The 13,523-nt window shown below is 44.0% G+C and overlaps 2 protein-coding genes across 2 annotated transcripts; one reads left to right on the forward strand and one right to left on the reverse strand.

Annotated features, from left to right (window-relative positions):
- Positions 1-11,492: 11,492 nt before the first annotated feature.
- Positions 11,493-12,412, reverse strand: LOC122613325 (casein kinase II subunit beta'). The gene is made up of 2 exons (XM_043787451.1): positions 11,760-12,412; positions 11,493-11,684 (listed from the first exon to the last, which is right to left on the reverse strand). The coding sequence occupies exons 1-2, from the start codon at positions 12,308-12,310 to the stop codon at positions 11,582-11,584; spliced, it is 654 nt and encodes a 217-aa protein (XP_043643386.1). The 5' UTR covers positions 12,311-12,412; the 3' UTR covers positions 11,493-11,581.
- LOC122614499 (pro-resilin) lies at positions 12,345-13,459 on the forward strand (the record flags this gene model as incomplete). The annotated part of the gene is made up of 1 exon (XM_043789065.1): positions 12,345-13,459. A coding segment is annotated over one exon (762 nt), but the record flags the coding sequence as incomplete, so codon positions are not given.
- Between the last annotated feature and the right edge of the window lie 64 nt (positions 13,460-13,523).

Here is a 13,523-nt window from a genome sequence, read left to right on the forward strand (position 1 = left end):
CAGCTAACCACAAAATTCTGCATATTAATATTAAAATATTTTTAGAAAGTATATTGTACATCGTAAAACACATTTGAATAAGAATATCATCAGAAATAAATCATAGGACTACGTCCAGTTGTATGCCAAAATTATTATCCTAAAATATATTGGACTCTATTTACAGTGTAATTGGAAGCAAAATCTATAGATGGTATGGTATTCTTATTTTATGAAGCAATTACCACTGCTTTATTTTCCCATCACGTATACGCCCCGTGGCCGGCTACCATTTTATTATCGCCGCTTTGATTCGCTTATTTCGCTAGATTATTATGCATAATTACTTGGAGAGGTGATCGATCAATTCGACCCTTGCCAATTTGCATATTGACACCTATTCCCCACCATCACCCGCCGTTTATGGGATTATTTTTGGAAGCACTTGAATAATTTGGCCCTGCCAAAAAGGCGGCTTGTGAGAAAGAAACAATAAGTACATACGGAAGATACGGATATTCGCATTATTTTCAATGCCCTTTGGCGCCACTTTGATGTGGCATATGCCCGATAATGATGGTGGCGTTGCTAACCCATTTAACGCTCCATTATTGTGGTATTGTATTGGCCATAAAGGCCAAAGACTCTCGGCAGCAAAGAAATTTGCCATCGAGACCATTGAGTTGCTGAACTCAAGAGCAATTAATCGTAAGTACTTACACCGCTTGTGGTATATTGTATATGGGACCTGGTGCTGGGCAGGCATCCGTTTCCTTGGCGGAAAATGAGAGTTTGTGGAGCGATGACATATTGACAGGAATTGAGGAGCCACTAGAGCCACTAACTCACTGGCTGACTTAGCAGCGTGGCATCAATTGCCCTTAGCCATTGTTGTGATGTTTGCCTATTGCATAAACCGCAACAAACAAATGGGCCGAATGGAAAAAAATGTGTGTTAGGACTGAATGACAGGCGGCTCTCCAACGACCTTGTCCACGTTGAAAAAACTGTATCAAGTAGCAGCAGGAAATTGGGTGACGACGCTCCATTCGTCGCTGCATTTCGTAGATAAAAGTGAATGTTTATGATACTTCACATGTCGAACTCTTGTGGCAACACACAGCCGCAGAAAATTTCCAACAGCCAGCAACAAAGAAGACACATGAGCGCGAGTGGATTTGGGATTGGAATTGAATTGGATTGGTTTTCAGCTTCAGTTTCATCTTTTTTTTTGGTTTTTGTTTTTGGTTTTGGGTTTTATTGGGGTGGGATGGGGTCTGGTTTTGGTTTTGGGGCCGCGATTACGCAGCTTCGAAAATACCCGTACTCGAGTATTGAGAGCAAAATGCGAGTTAGAAAGTGAGCAAAGACCCTTTTCAGCGGCTCCCACGAGCAGCAGCAGTTCGAACTTATTTGAATAGTTTAATTAAGTAAGCTGCCACTTATGCAACACCAGTTTAGACTCACCTAATTGAATCCGCTGCTGTAATTGTTAACTTGTTATTGTTTCGGCAAAGGAAAACATTTTGATTAGGTTGGCTTGCGGAATCATAAAGCAAGTGTAAAGGTGTGGCTACACCTTGCTGACCATAAAAAATACCTTTTCTCTATAATATATTAGCCATGAATAGAATTTTCAAAAATCTCTTGAAGGGCATACACTTTTGCTAAAATCAGATGCTTTGCCGATTTCCAAATTCGTTCCTCTTGCTCAGGTGGTTGGATTTTGCCGCATCATGGCCACAATTATGCGATGTGCCAATGGTGGGCCAGCCTGCTCCGCCGGATGACTCCTGGTGCAGCACCAGCCACCAAGCACCAGGCAATTGGGCCGCCTAATCCAAGCCATTGTTGCCATCATGGGTGCCAATTAAACTGCTATTTAGTGCCCAGTATTAGGAGGCCGTCGATTCCGCTCTAATCTTATTTATGCTCATTGATTTCTTGTCAGCCTTTTATTGCTCGCAAGCAATCAGATCTGCTCGGGCAGGTGGCAGGTGGGGGGGATTAGATATGAGGATTGGAGGAGAGCTCAGACAAGTCGAATGGGTTGTGAAAGAACCGACTAACCGGCAAATAAAAGATTTTTTCGCAATAGCCCCGAAAACCCATTACGAAAATTCTGCCAACTGCAAGTCGAAGAGACTCGAAAGGTTTTTCATTTAGCAAAAATCATATGTCAAACACTCAACAAAAATAGACGCTGCCATGTGCCCATGTGCCCATGTGCCTGGTGGCATTCAGCACATTCACCTGCCTCAAAACTGAGCCAAGATTGCTGCTTCCTAAGCTTCCTTCTGGCTGTCGGCCCAGCTCAGACTCAAAACTCTGGCTGAGACTCGGCTTCATAATTAATCTGCTTTGGCGTCTCATTTTTTTGATTTTTTCCTCGATTTTTTACCATTTTTTGGTGTTGTTGTTTTTATTTTTGTTTTGCGTGTTGCAGCAATGTAACGTGGAGAGTCCCCGACTTTTGATTACAAGTCGAAGATGAAGCCCGAAATTGCATTGGCGCTAGCATTAATAGATAGATAGATACAAAGATATATAGATACATGGATAGATGGGTGCTTTCAAGTCAGTCGTTGATTTTTGGTTTTTGTCTTTAATCTTCAGTATTTCTGGTGGCATGCCACTTGAGCAGAAGCGGCGGCCCAGACAACAGCCGTCAGCAATTCGGTTTACATTTGGCATTCTTACGATACACTCATTGTACTCATTGTCTGTTTTTCTGTTTGTCTGTTTGTCTGAGTCGGTTGATGGCCTAAGACCCATAGAACAATTTCAGCCTAGAACCCATTGTAATCTATCTCATTTGCGAGCACACTGACTGATTGACTGACTCAACGCCAAACACTGATCGCTATTTGTTTAACTGCCATTTTCACACAGAAGCCAGCAAGTTTAGGGTTTCAACGTCAAGGCGACAAGGTCGTCAGAATGATTGAATGTCTCTTAGCGCTCTTCGTCGAGTGCCTGCTAAAGACTGGGGAAAAAAGGGGAGCATTTTGCAGTCTGACCTTCACATTTTGTATCTTGAATTTGCCTCAGAAGTTCACATCTTCCAATGGCCAGAGGTGCCGATAATGGGGGAGCACACATAGCACTTATCTAGTTACTTAATTTATAGGCATTACAATTCAAGCCGACAATATAACTTGGAAATTTCATAACAATTGACAGCTTGAAATCAGTTTCATTACTCAGCAGGCAATTTGTAACAAAAGCGGGCTCATTGGACATTAATAAAATATAAAACACAAGCACAATTAAAATAATTTATTAAAATAAATCATTAATTAATACACTTGCATACAAATAGAAATACCCTCTTTATAATTTTGTTACATTTTCGACACAATTTTTCTCTTGACTTAGTTCACAATTTTTAGTTTTCCAAGTAAGCAGCCACACAGAGATCCACCGCACAAAACTGCAATGTGCAATAAATAATGCGCCAGCCAATACGTGCATATCTAATTAGCCCAGCGAACTTCCCATTCTAAAAATCTTTTCCCATTTGAAATCTGTAGCAGCGACAGCGACAGCGGCGGTCTCAGCAATAAAGAAGCGATTTTGAGATTTTGAGGCCCATAAAAAAGCGACCCCCATGTACGTAGATCTACAAGCATCTGCAAGTGCCGCAGTTTGCTGCGGTGCCGCATCACGTTGTTGCGACTGGCAGAGCAGCCATCAAATTGTAACAATTTTTCACCTGTCGTCTGGGGCTGTGCATGATTATTATTACATCAGTAGAAAATCATAAATTCCGAAATTCGTGAGCCGCGCTGCAGCAGATGCGTTGCAAAACATCCCGTTTGCGGTTCATCCTCGTCACCCACTCTCAAAAGCGCAGATATCTAGTTGGTATGGTATAGTAGGTATGGCATGGAATCAAGGAAGCGAATTCGCGGCTGCTGCAACAATGCGTTTGATTTATGCCCCAAAATGTGGCATCATTTTGTGCCGGAGTTTATTGAATTCGATGGCGCATCAATTGCACAGATAAGCTTTATAACTCCCAATAGGAAATGCCAAAGGAACCTATGCCCATTTCATATTAATTATGACCATCGCTTGTCGGTTATAAGTGGAATTGAAAACCCAGTTTTGGTTGCTCAAGTGCCTCGTATCTAGTATCTTTTGGCTGTCAGTGCTGCGTTTTCATTTCAGCCTGAATCCCTCAAGGTTGCCGGCTCTTATCGCTGATTTTCTGCCACTTTTCGCGACTTGCCAACACCATAATGTCCGAAAATTAGGACCACAACTAATCGCGGCCTAGAGAGTCCGTCGGATAGCTTTCGAGATTTGGGGCCAAGCAATTAATTTTCGGCAAGACAATTGCTTCAATGATGAGGGTGATCTCCAAAGGCGCTCAATTCGAACCCAAATTGAACCGAAATTGCTTTTTGCTCTACAAAAAGCAAGTGCCAAGCGAGTTTCAGTGTGAATGGAATCAGATATATCATGATATAGAAATATATATGTATATATTATATACCATATAAAAACCACCTGTGTAAAGCGCTGTTTATATTATGTACAAATAACAAGCCTCGCGGCATTCGCTCGGTTTTTGAGCGGCAAAGCACTTATTGTGGGGCAACTTATTAATAATAATTGTTTGGGGGTTAGATTGTGCAGCATTCTGCGAGGCGACATGCAAAAGAAGAAAGGATGTGCCTTGACATTTGCCACGAGCAGATGAAGATCGACAGCCGCGAAGCGTTTCGATAATGCTGATAATGATCGATCGACTCCCCCTCAACTGACTCAAAGACGGATCTCCGCTTTCGGCGTATTGCATTCGTGATAATGACAGCCTCGTCATTCACATGCCAATTGAGAGTCTCCGCTGTGTGGCCAGCAGTGCAGTTCCAGTTCCAATGCAAATGACAGGAATTATGAGCCGAGTTGGTGGCTCCCACAATTTTTCCCAGCAGCCAGCAGATATAATTCCCATAACGAGACGTGTTCTGCGCCGGTAAAAGTCCGAGCTCAGGTGGGCCAGCTGCTACTTGGGGATCTGACCCGACCTGGACACTACCGACCCACTGAACCACCAACATCTTGCACAATCATCAGCATCGCACTGGCTGAATTTGAAAGTGTTACCATTGCTACTGCCATACCATTACGATGGTAGGAGATTTTGTCTTCTGGGCCAGCTTGTAGCTTTGAAAAATTCCACAACTCGAGATGCTCTTTATTAAAGTTTTCGGTGTCTTGTAGCAGAGGGGCATGTTATTGTTTTCGCTGTTGGTTTTTAATTGTTTAATAGCCAAAAGCCACAGTGGTGCAAAAGTACCAATTACATGTCTATACTGCACATAGACCATTATCCTATTACTTTCGATGTTTAACACCACTGTGCTACCCAAGCTTAGGGTTCAATTGAGATGGATTACAAGCGAAATCAAATTTGCCGGCTCGTTCCAGCGTGTCAGAGTTTCAATGTCAATGCTGCGAGCTAAGGATGAGGCCGCCGCGGTTCAGTGTCATGGTTAGATATAGATATAGATATACAGATGTAGATGGCGGAGATGGTGGAGATGGTGGAGATATAGTTGGCCCAACCTTTTCTTTGCGGATCTCACAGAGCAGAGTTCGCTGGGAAGGCGGAAGTTGGATCCAAGTGCTTATCGATATGGCAACGCTCGAGAATAGTAAGCATGTTTGCCTATTGTCTATTAAAAGGTGTGCTGATTCAGTTATTTGGTATCCGCGAGCACTATACATGCTCATCATCGAGGTGCTGATGTGGATGTGGGTAGGCCCGCAGAAAGTGCCAATCAAATAGACCCCAACCCCCCACCACCCCCGAAACACGAGCAGAAACAGAAACAAAAAAAACAGAAACAGGTTGACCCCCACGCAAGAGGATGTAGTCGGAGCTGAAGTTCTTACAAGTGGCGTCGAGTTGATCCACACGTAGCTCCACACTTGGCCAGCGGATTAGCCGCGAACTCCGCCACATTATCGCTGTGCAATCTGCGGCATTCCATGGCCAGAGACAATAGACCATTCATGCGATGACCTGTGGGGCAAACCTCAAACGTGGCACGCATTCATCGAGGGTTCTTCAATTGATTTCGACCATCTAATGTGGCTCAAACCAATTCCACAATTGTGTAACATCAACTGAACAACAAATCCCGAACAAAAGGCAAATTTTTCGGTAGCTGCAACACCATCGTCATTACGGCTGCCTTGACTGGCAGTGGGAACCATCTTTATGACCGCTGGGGCCGTAAATAAATCACAGGACCCGAGCTCCCATCGCCCACAAAATGCAATGTTTAGTCACAAGCTTTTATTAGCTTTGGTTACATGTACGTACACATGAAAATATAGGAATAATATGGAAAGACCTACAGCAATCCATGGCGTTAATTTGAAAATTTATAGAAGAGACTGGCAGACCAAAATAATTAAAAACTTCATGGGCTCATAATGTTTAAAAGTATTCGATTTAAATTCATTCATCATAATGATTTACACTTTTCATTTGGGAATGAAACATACTTTTTGGGGGCAACGATGTTTTTCAGAGTGTAAAGGCATCAATCATCACTCCCCGGATTTAGCCACATATGAATGCCCGTGCCACAGCTCGAAGAGCCAGTCAGCCAGCTTCTTCTGCCCCACCGTTCTGTTTCAAGTTTAATTGCTTCGCGTACGTTTTAATTATGCCGAGTACTGGGATCTAAAAGCCCAGAGCTGCGAGTTGAGCTCCACTGAATGGAGCTGCACTAGCAGCAACTAATTTGGCAATTTGGCCAACTGCAGAGTGTAATTACTTTATGGAGTACGGAGTGCACTGTGAATGCGTCTTTTATGACAGCCATTGAGGTGCAGAGCGATCGAGATGGAGATCGAGTCCATCGCTCAAATGCCACAGGTGAGTGGAGCCACGGAGGATGAGCACCTAAGATTCCCAGGTGCGACCTTCGCGTGCCTTCGTCTCTGGACAGAATGTTATCAATGACTGCCAGTTTGGCTTTGGAAGTCGTCAATTAAGACGTTGAACAAGCAAAGGTGTTTGAACGACAGTATTATAGATATATTTAATGGCCTCCTTAGGTTATTTTCTAAAGCACCGTAATACATTATATTGAATTTGTAGGGTAACTTTTTGTATCACCAAAAAAAGCGTTCTTAATAAATAAGTTCTGCCAAGAATCGGTTGTTGAAAAGCGTAATTTCCTTATAGTCATCCCCATCATAAGTCATCCACACCCAGCTTACTCACATCCATTTCAGTTCACTTTAATGTTCAAACGGTTCGAAATGTCAAAGTTTGTCCATTTTGTGTGTGAGTCAATCGACTTTTACTCCGGATTCTGGCAAAAGGCAGCGACCTTCGCGTCGGCCCAAAAATGCAGTCGATGTGTGCGAAGAACTCGGAGCCACTGAGCCACAGAGCCGGAGATCATAAAAATCGAAAATCGCTCTCGAAATATCATCATCTAGAGTGGCACGGCATATTCAAAGTGAGGCGCAATTTACATCAAAAGAAGCATTAATTGATTCTGTCCGTCGTTGGGGGGCACATTGCATCAGAAATTATCGTAGTTTAATTTAAATTACACGTTGGCGTCGCTCCACTCGTCCGCATTCTAGGTTACAAAGCAAACATAGATTCGGATCTGCAGATACAGATACAGATACAGATACGGATACGGATACATATGTATTTCAAGGTCCGCCCCTCTCGAAGCTCTAGAGAGCAGCCATCAGCAATTACAAATCGTCAGTGTCTTCGACTTGGCGCATCATCACCTGGCTGGGTGCCATTAGCTACCCTCTCCCTTTCCATCTCCATGTGTGTGTTCAACTCCAAGTCCAACTTCGGCTAGATGGCCTCTCTGTCTGGCACGTTCAATGTAAATTAGCCGATGCAGGAAATTAAATGATTTTTTAATGTGCTGGAAAAATGATTACAAACGTAAAACAACAAGCAGAAGACGCTGAAAACTCAAAACTGAAAACCATAAACAGATTTCAAGTCGTTCATGGAGTGCTATTGAATATGAATTTCAGTTTTTTTTTTTGTTTCCGAAACAAGGAATGCGGCAAAACGAGGTTTTATTTAATTGTTTTGTTTACAATTCAAGATTCATATTAGCCATTATGAAGTCAAGTCCTCCCTGCTCTGCTATAATTTCTGTTTGCTTATTTGAATTTTTCGCACTCGCATATTTGCAAACATAACTCCAAATGATCTTGGTAATTACAAAAAACTATGCAGTAAATTCTCTAATTTATTTTTATTGTGGTCTGTGGCAAGGTCGAGTATTACTTGCAGAAAATCACTTTGCGGAATACGCAGCGAGGAAGCAATTCGATGCCACCCCTTCATCCCTCCATCCATCCATCCATCCCTTCAATCCCTCATTAATTTCCAGCTCATTTGGGGCGTGGCTTCGCATGGCCTTTGAATTTACAACTCATAAACTTGGCATTATCGAATGTGAAAGTCAGCTCGTGCCAAATCGCATAATGAGCAGGGTCCGTTATAACAAAATGCGAAAAAATTCAAATTTGCTACGCATTCGACCAATGAGCCAAAAGACAATTGACCACAGAAATATTTGCAGATCGTGATGGATGCTACGCCCACTGTTTAAATGAACATGGAATATGGCAATAAAAATATTGAGTTACTTTTCCCTGTTGTCAAGTAGTGTGTTCAAGCATTTTTAAAGAGTTCAAGTTTCCTTTGTGTTATGCAATCGACTTTTTAATGGGATAAATAAATATCCAAAACTATTGAGCAAATACATTTAAATACGTTTGCAGGAAATGGAAAAAAACTATGTTTTTTCTTGAAAAATATATTTAAAAACTTATTCCACTCTAAAAATTATTTGTGAAAAATGTACACTTTAAAATAAAGAAATGTAAATATATTCATTTAAATTAAAGTTTATTTTCCCCTTAAAAGAATGTTACCATTCTAGAGATCGTGAAGTAATTTGTTTGCGCATAGCAACTATAATTTGTTACTAATGTTCAGCTTAACTACAATCAACATTTTCGACACTAGAGCGTATCTTTCCCAGCAGGAAGATAACGTATCTGAAAACGCTTTTTCCCTCGCTGTGCTCACATCTCAATTGCAGCTTATCCGACTTGAATCCATGTCAACGCCAATCCAAACGGACACATTTGTGAAGTCTGGGGCATAATCCAGCTCATTAGTTGTGCCGCAAAACAAAACCGAACTATACCCAGCGAAAACTCCCACGCACTAAGGGAAAACAATTTGCAGCAGCAATGCCTGCAGCAAGTTCGTTGCCTGAGTCTTTTGTTTTTCTGCTTCGCCTTTCGAGGCGGCCGCCGCTGAAGCTGCCGCGCGACTGAAGCCTGCGATCCGCGATGAAGATGCGTGGAGCAGCTGCCTCCGCTCACTTGGCTATTGGACGCTACCGTCGACGTCGCTGCCCGCTGCCTGCTGCATGACTAATTCCATTACAAATAAGTGTTTCTGCTATTACACGAGCGGCAACAAATGTTTATGGCCTGCAGCCGCAGGAGCGCGGTACTCGGTACTCCCTCGTCTCATTTGTTTGGATGTTTGGCACTCATCTTCGCTCATTTGCCGCTCAGCCCGACGGCAGCTACAGATACGAAGCCAGCTCGTCAAAATGTTTGGCGCTTTAATTTTCAAAGTAACTAGTTTACTATAACAAATCCACCTCAAGCGATTTCCCTCTTCTACTCGGCAGCACCGAGAGCAGTCTGCTCTTCCTCCGCTCCGTGTGCTTTGCATTATTTTGTAATGTTTTTCAAGTGCTCGTTCGGCTGTGGCACTCATTTTTTTTTGTTTTTTTTTTTTTGTTTTTCGACTAACCGAAAATTGAAATAACGAACTAAGCTGAACAAAAAGAAACACATTTTGGCGCGCAATTTTTTGAAGCCGACGTCGACGCCGCTGCGTCGCATGCTGCTCATTTCAAATATAAATACTGGCCTACGAAATTGTTTCAGTATCACAATCAAGTCAACCATCTTCGCAAGAAGAACACAGCCAACAGAGCAAAGTTAACAAAAACCGTTTTCGTGTGTGCCAAAATCCCAAACAAAAGACAACACAAAATGAAGGTACATAGCCGAATAGAACTCTCAAGTCAAGTGTCAAGTGGTGTGCTGTGCGAACAAAATGTCCTCACAAAAGGATATGGGCAGCCAAAACGAAGGATCTCAAAGTCAAATAAATGGGTTTAAATACAATGCCTCATGTGGCATTCGGGAAACGATAGAACTAAAGGATATAGAACTTATATAACAAACAAGTGTGCTGTATTTCAAGGGAGTTCTTTCAAGAGTTCAGTTTCAATATAGGTCCATTATCAGACACTGTTAAACTTTTTCATTAAATTTTCGAAGGATTTTCAAGATTGCTCTAACTTACAGACAAAGTTAGGTTACAAATTCCTGAAATAATGAAATCAACGTCACTCTTCATAATGTTTTTACATTGCAAAGGTGCTAAAACATGTTCAAGTTTTGTATTCATATTTCTGTAAGCAATCAATAGCCCTCATTTAAAATCGTTTTTGGCAATAGATCGATCAATCAATAAAACAACTCATCAAACTAATGAAGCGCTCATTGTCTCACATAGCACTTAATCAGCCAATCGGAAGGAGAAGACATGAAATATTAATATTTGAGCCATATTAAAAGTCAAGTTCAGGAGGGCGATTAATCAAGCGGAGATCCGCATAATAAATTTCATACGCTGCCATCATCGCGTTTAAGTTTCAGATTGCCATCACTTTGTTGAGGATAGCTACTGTTTTCATCCGTTTTTTGTTGTTGTGGGTTGCGGAATCAGAACACCGATAGCATCCGCCTGGGAAACAATTGCAGCCAGCGATCCCAGTACATTTGTAGGGTGTGGGAATAACAAACAGAAGCAACAACAGCTGCCGCTGCTGGGGTCATTTTGCAATGAATAAATTAGAGAAACTTTAAGTGGCGGAAGAAGAACTACTGGACATGCCCAAGTAAGGCAGTCTGGAGATGACCAGGCGGCGATAAAAAACAAAAACTACAAAAAAACAGACAAAAGCGCAGCCAAAAAGCATAGCATTTTAACGCCAATGAAGCATGAAAGTCATTGACGGCCCTGTGCCTAAGCACTCGGCCAGAAGATCTTTTGCACAAGATTCGGAAATAAGTTGTGTAAGCCTGAGCCGAAGAGGTTCTCCCACAGGTTGTCTGCGCCACACGGCGTATACTTAACATTCAGACGCATTGCGCAAGCACGAGATCAGCCCTTCACTTGCTGCCCAGCCAAATCCAATCCAAACCAATCCGATCCCATCCGATGTGAGCTTCATCTGGGACCAAATTACCACTGATTTGCATATGCCCCAGCTAAATGCTGTAGAGATGGGAAAGACAAAGCCGATTCTGGGCCTGCTCGCAGGCCATCAAAACCAAACAAAAGATTGTCAAGCGGGTCACAGCCTGGGCACTTATTGTTATTGTTTGGAGTAGAGTTTAATGAGCTGGAAGCCAGCCAGGCAAACAGTGGCTATTTATTCGAGGAGTACACCACGGTTTCACATGAGAAATTTTACATTTGCGATCAGTTGTGCGATGGGGTATCGATTTCTCCCATTGGCGTCATATCTTTTTGGATCTCAGCCAGAGTTCGGTAGGCCATCTGGTGGATCTTGAAACCATAAAGCCTGCAAATATGCAAAAACATAGTCATATTCGTTACAAGTTTAAGTAAAAAACGTAGGGATGCAGGCCGAACTCACCTGGGCACAAACTTCTGCTTGGTCCGCTTTGGCCTTGCATCCGGATTCACCATGAAGAGCATATGAGGGAATCCACTGCCAAAGAAGGCTCCATCTAGATTGGAGTGTCTCGCCGCCTTGGGTATGTAAACATCATTGCACTTCGGGCAGTAGATGCGGACCATATCCTCGCCGGGATTATCGCTCAACCCAATGGGCAGCACCGGTTGACCCTGGCAGAAGGCGCGTGGACACGACCCAAACTCTCCCTTGTTGTACTTCTCCAGCATCAGTTCGATGCCCCGGTTGGTTAAGATGAAGCGAGCATGGATCAAACCATACAGCTTCTCGGCACTGGCCTCCAGTTCTGGTTCAGCAGGGGCGTCCGAGGCTGAGCCCGAGTTGAGATCCAGGATCACCTCCAAGGCACATCTGTAGTTGGTCACGTTCGAATCGAGAAAGTTGAGGTTGAACTTGTCATGGATGTAGTCCTCATCCACCTCGCAAAAGAACTCGTTGCCACGCTGCTTGCAAAACCAATGAATCCAGGAAGTCTCATCCGAATCGGTCATAGCTGCTGCACTTTAGCTCCAATTTAATCAGTGAAAGTCCCACCAGCTTAACAATAACACGTGTTTAATTTCGAATGACAACTGTCCGGATCGGAGTGTTCACTCAAGGATTGCTTTGCTCAAAAATGTATCCATTTCCTTTCCCCAGGCCTTTACGTCGATTGCGCTGCTCGTGTGCCTGGCTGCCTGGACCCAAGCGGAACCACCAGTGCCCCAGAACCAGTACCTGCCCCCCAACCAGTCGCCCCAGGCGCCGTCCAACAACTACCTGCCGCCCACGCAGGGCTTCCAGTCGCCGTCGAACAACTACTTGCCTCCCCAGCGCACTGGCGGCAATGGTGGAGCGCCCAGCAACAGCTACGGCGCCCCCATCGCTCCTCCCCAGGGTCAATATGGTGCTCCTGCGCTGACTGGTGCCATCTTCAAGGGCGGCAACGGAAACGGCGGCTATGGCGGCGGTAATGGCAACGGCAACGGCAACGGCTACGGACAGCGGGATGAGGAGCAGTACGGACCGGCCAAGTACGAGTTCAAGTACGACGTGCAGGACTACGAGTCGGGCAATGACTTCGGACACATGGAGTCCCGCGATGGCGATCTCGCCGTTGGCCGCTACTACGTCCTGCTGCCCGATGGTCGCAAGCAGATTGTCGAGTACGAGGCCGACCAGAATGGATACCGCCCAACCATCCGGTACGAGCAGGTCGGCAATGGCAACGGAAACGGCAACGGCAACGGTCGCAACGGTGGCGGTTACGATAGCAACGCGCAGCAGGGCAAGTTCAACGGCTATTAAGATGTGGGGCAGTGAGGATGCCCGATTAAGGTCGACCCCGCAACTATACTCGTCTACTTCATGGGTTCGCTGGCCGAGTATTAAACGCCCATCCAGCCAGAGGGCCAGCGATCGCAGTCAGTCTATACCTATCCATGTACCTATCTGTGTGTATCCCATTAGTGGGAAGGCCGCCATTTTGCCATAGACAGGCGCGTTCCTTTCCGTTTCCGTTTCACTGCCGTTCGTTCCCCCGTTTCCTGTCTCTACGCCTGGAACTCCTTGCCGTTTTTGTTTTGTTTAAGCGCCTTCATTTTGTGTAAGTCTACGCACACACACACAAACACACCACTCACACACACACACCATGACCATTACGCATTCATACATACATGCATAAGGATTGTATTTAGTTTTTAAACGAAAATGGAAATTCGA

The sequence above is a fragment of the Drosophila teissieri genome, chromosome 2R (assembly GCF_016746235.2).
Source record: "Drosophila teissieri strain GT53w chromosome 2R, Prin_Dtei_1.1, whole genome shotgun sequence".
NCBI lineage: Eukaryota > Metazoa > Arthropoda > Insecta > Diptera > Drosophilidae > Drosophila > Drosophila teissieri.

Bases quoted from the DNA above. Each gene is read 5' to 3' on its own strand.
- LOC122613325 (XM_043787451.1), bottom strand. From the start codon at position 12,310: ATGACCGATTCGGATGAGACTTCCTGGATTCATTGGTTTTGCAAGCAG. The intron at 11,685-11,759 runs GTGAGTTCGGCC...GCATATTTGCAG, and splicing joins AAGCAGAAGTTTGTGCCCAG to GCTTTATGGTTTCAAGATCC.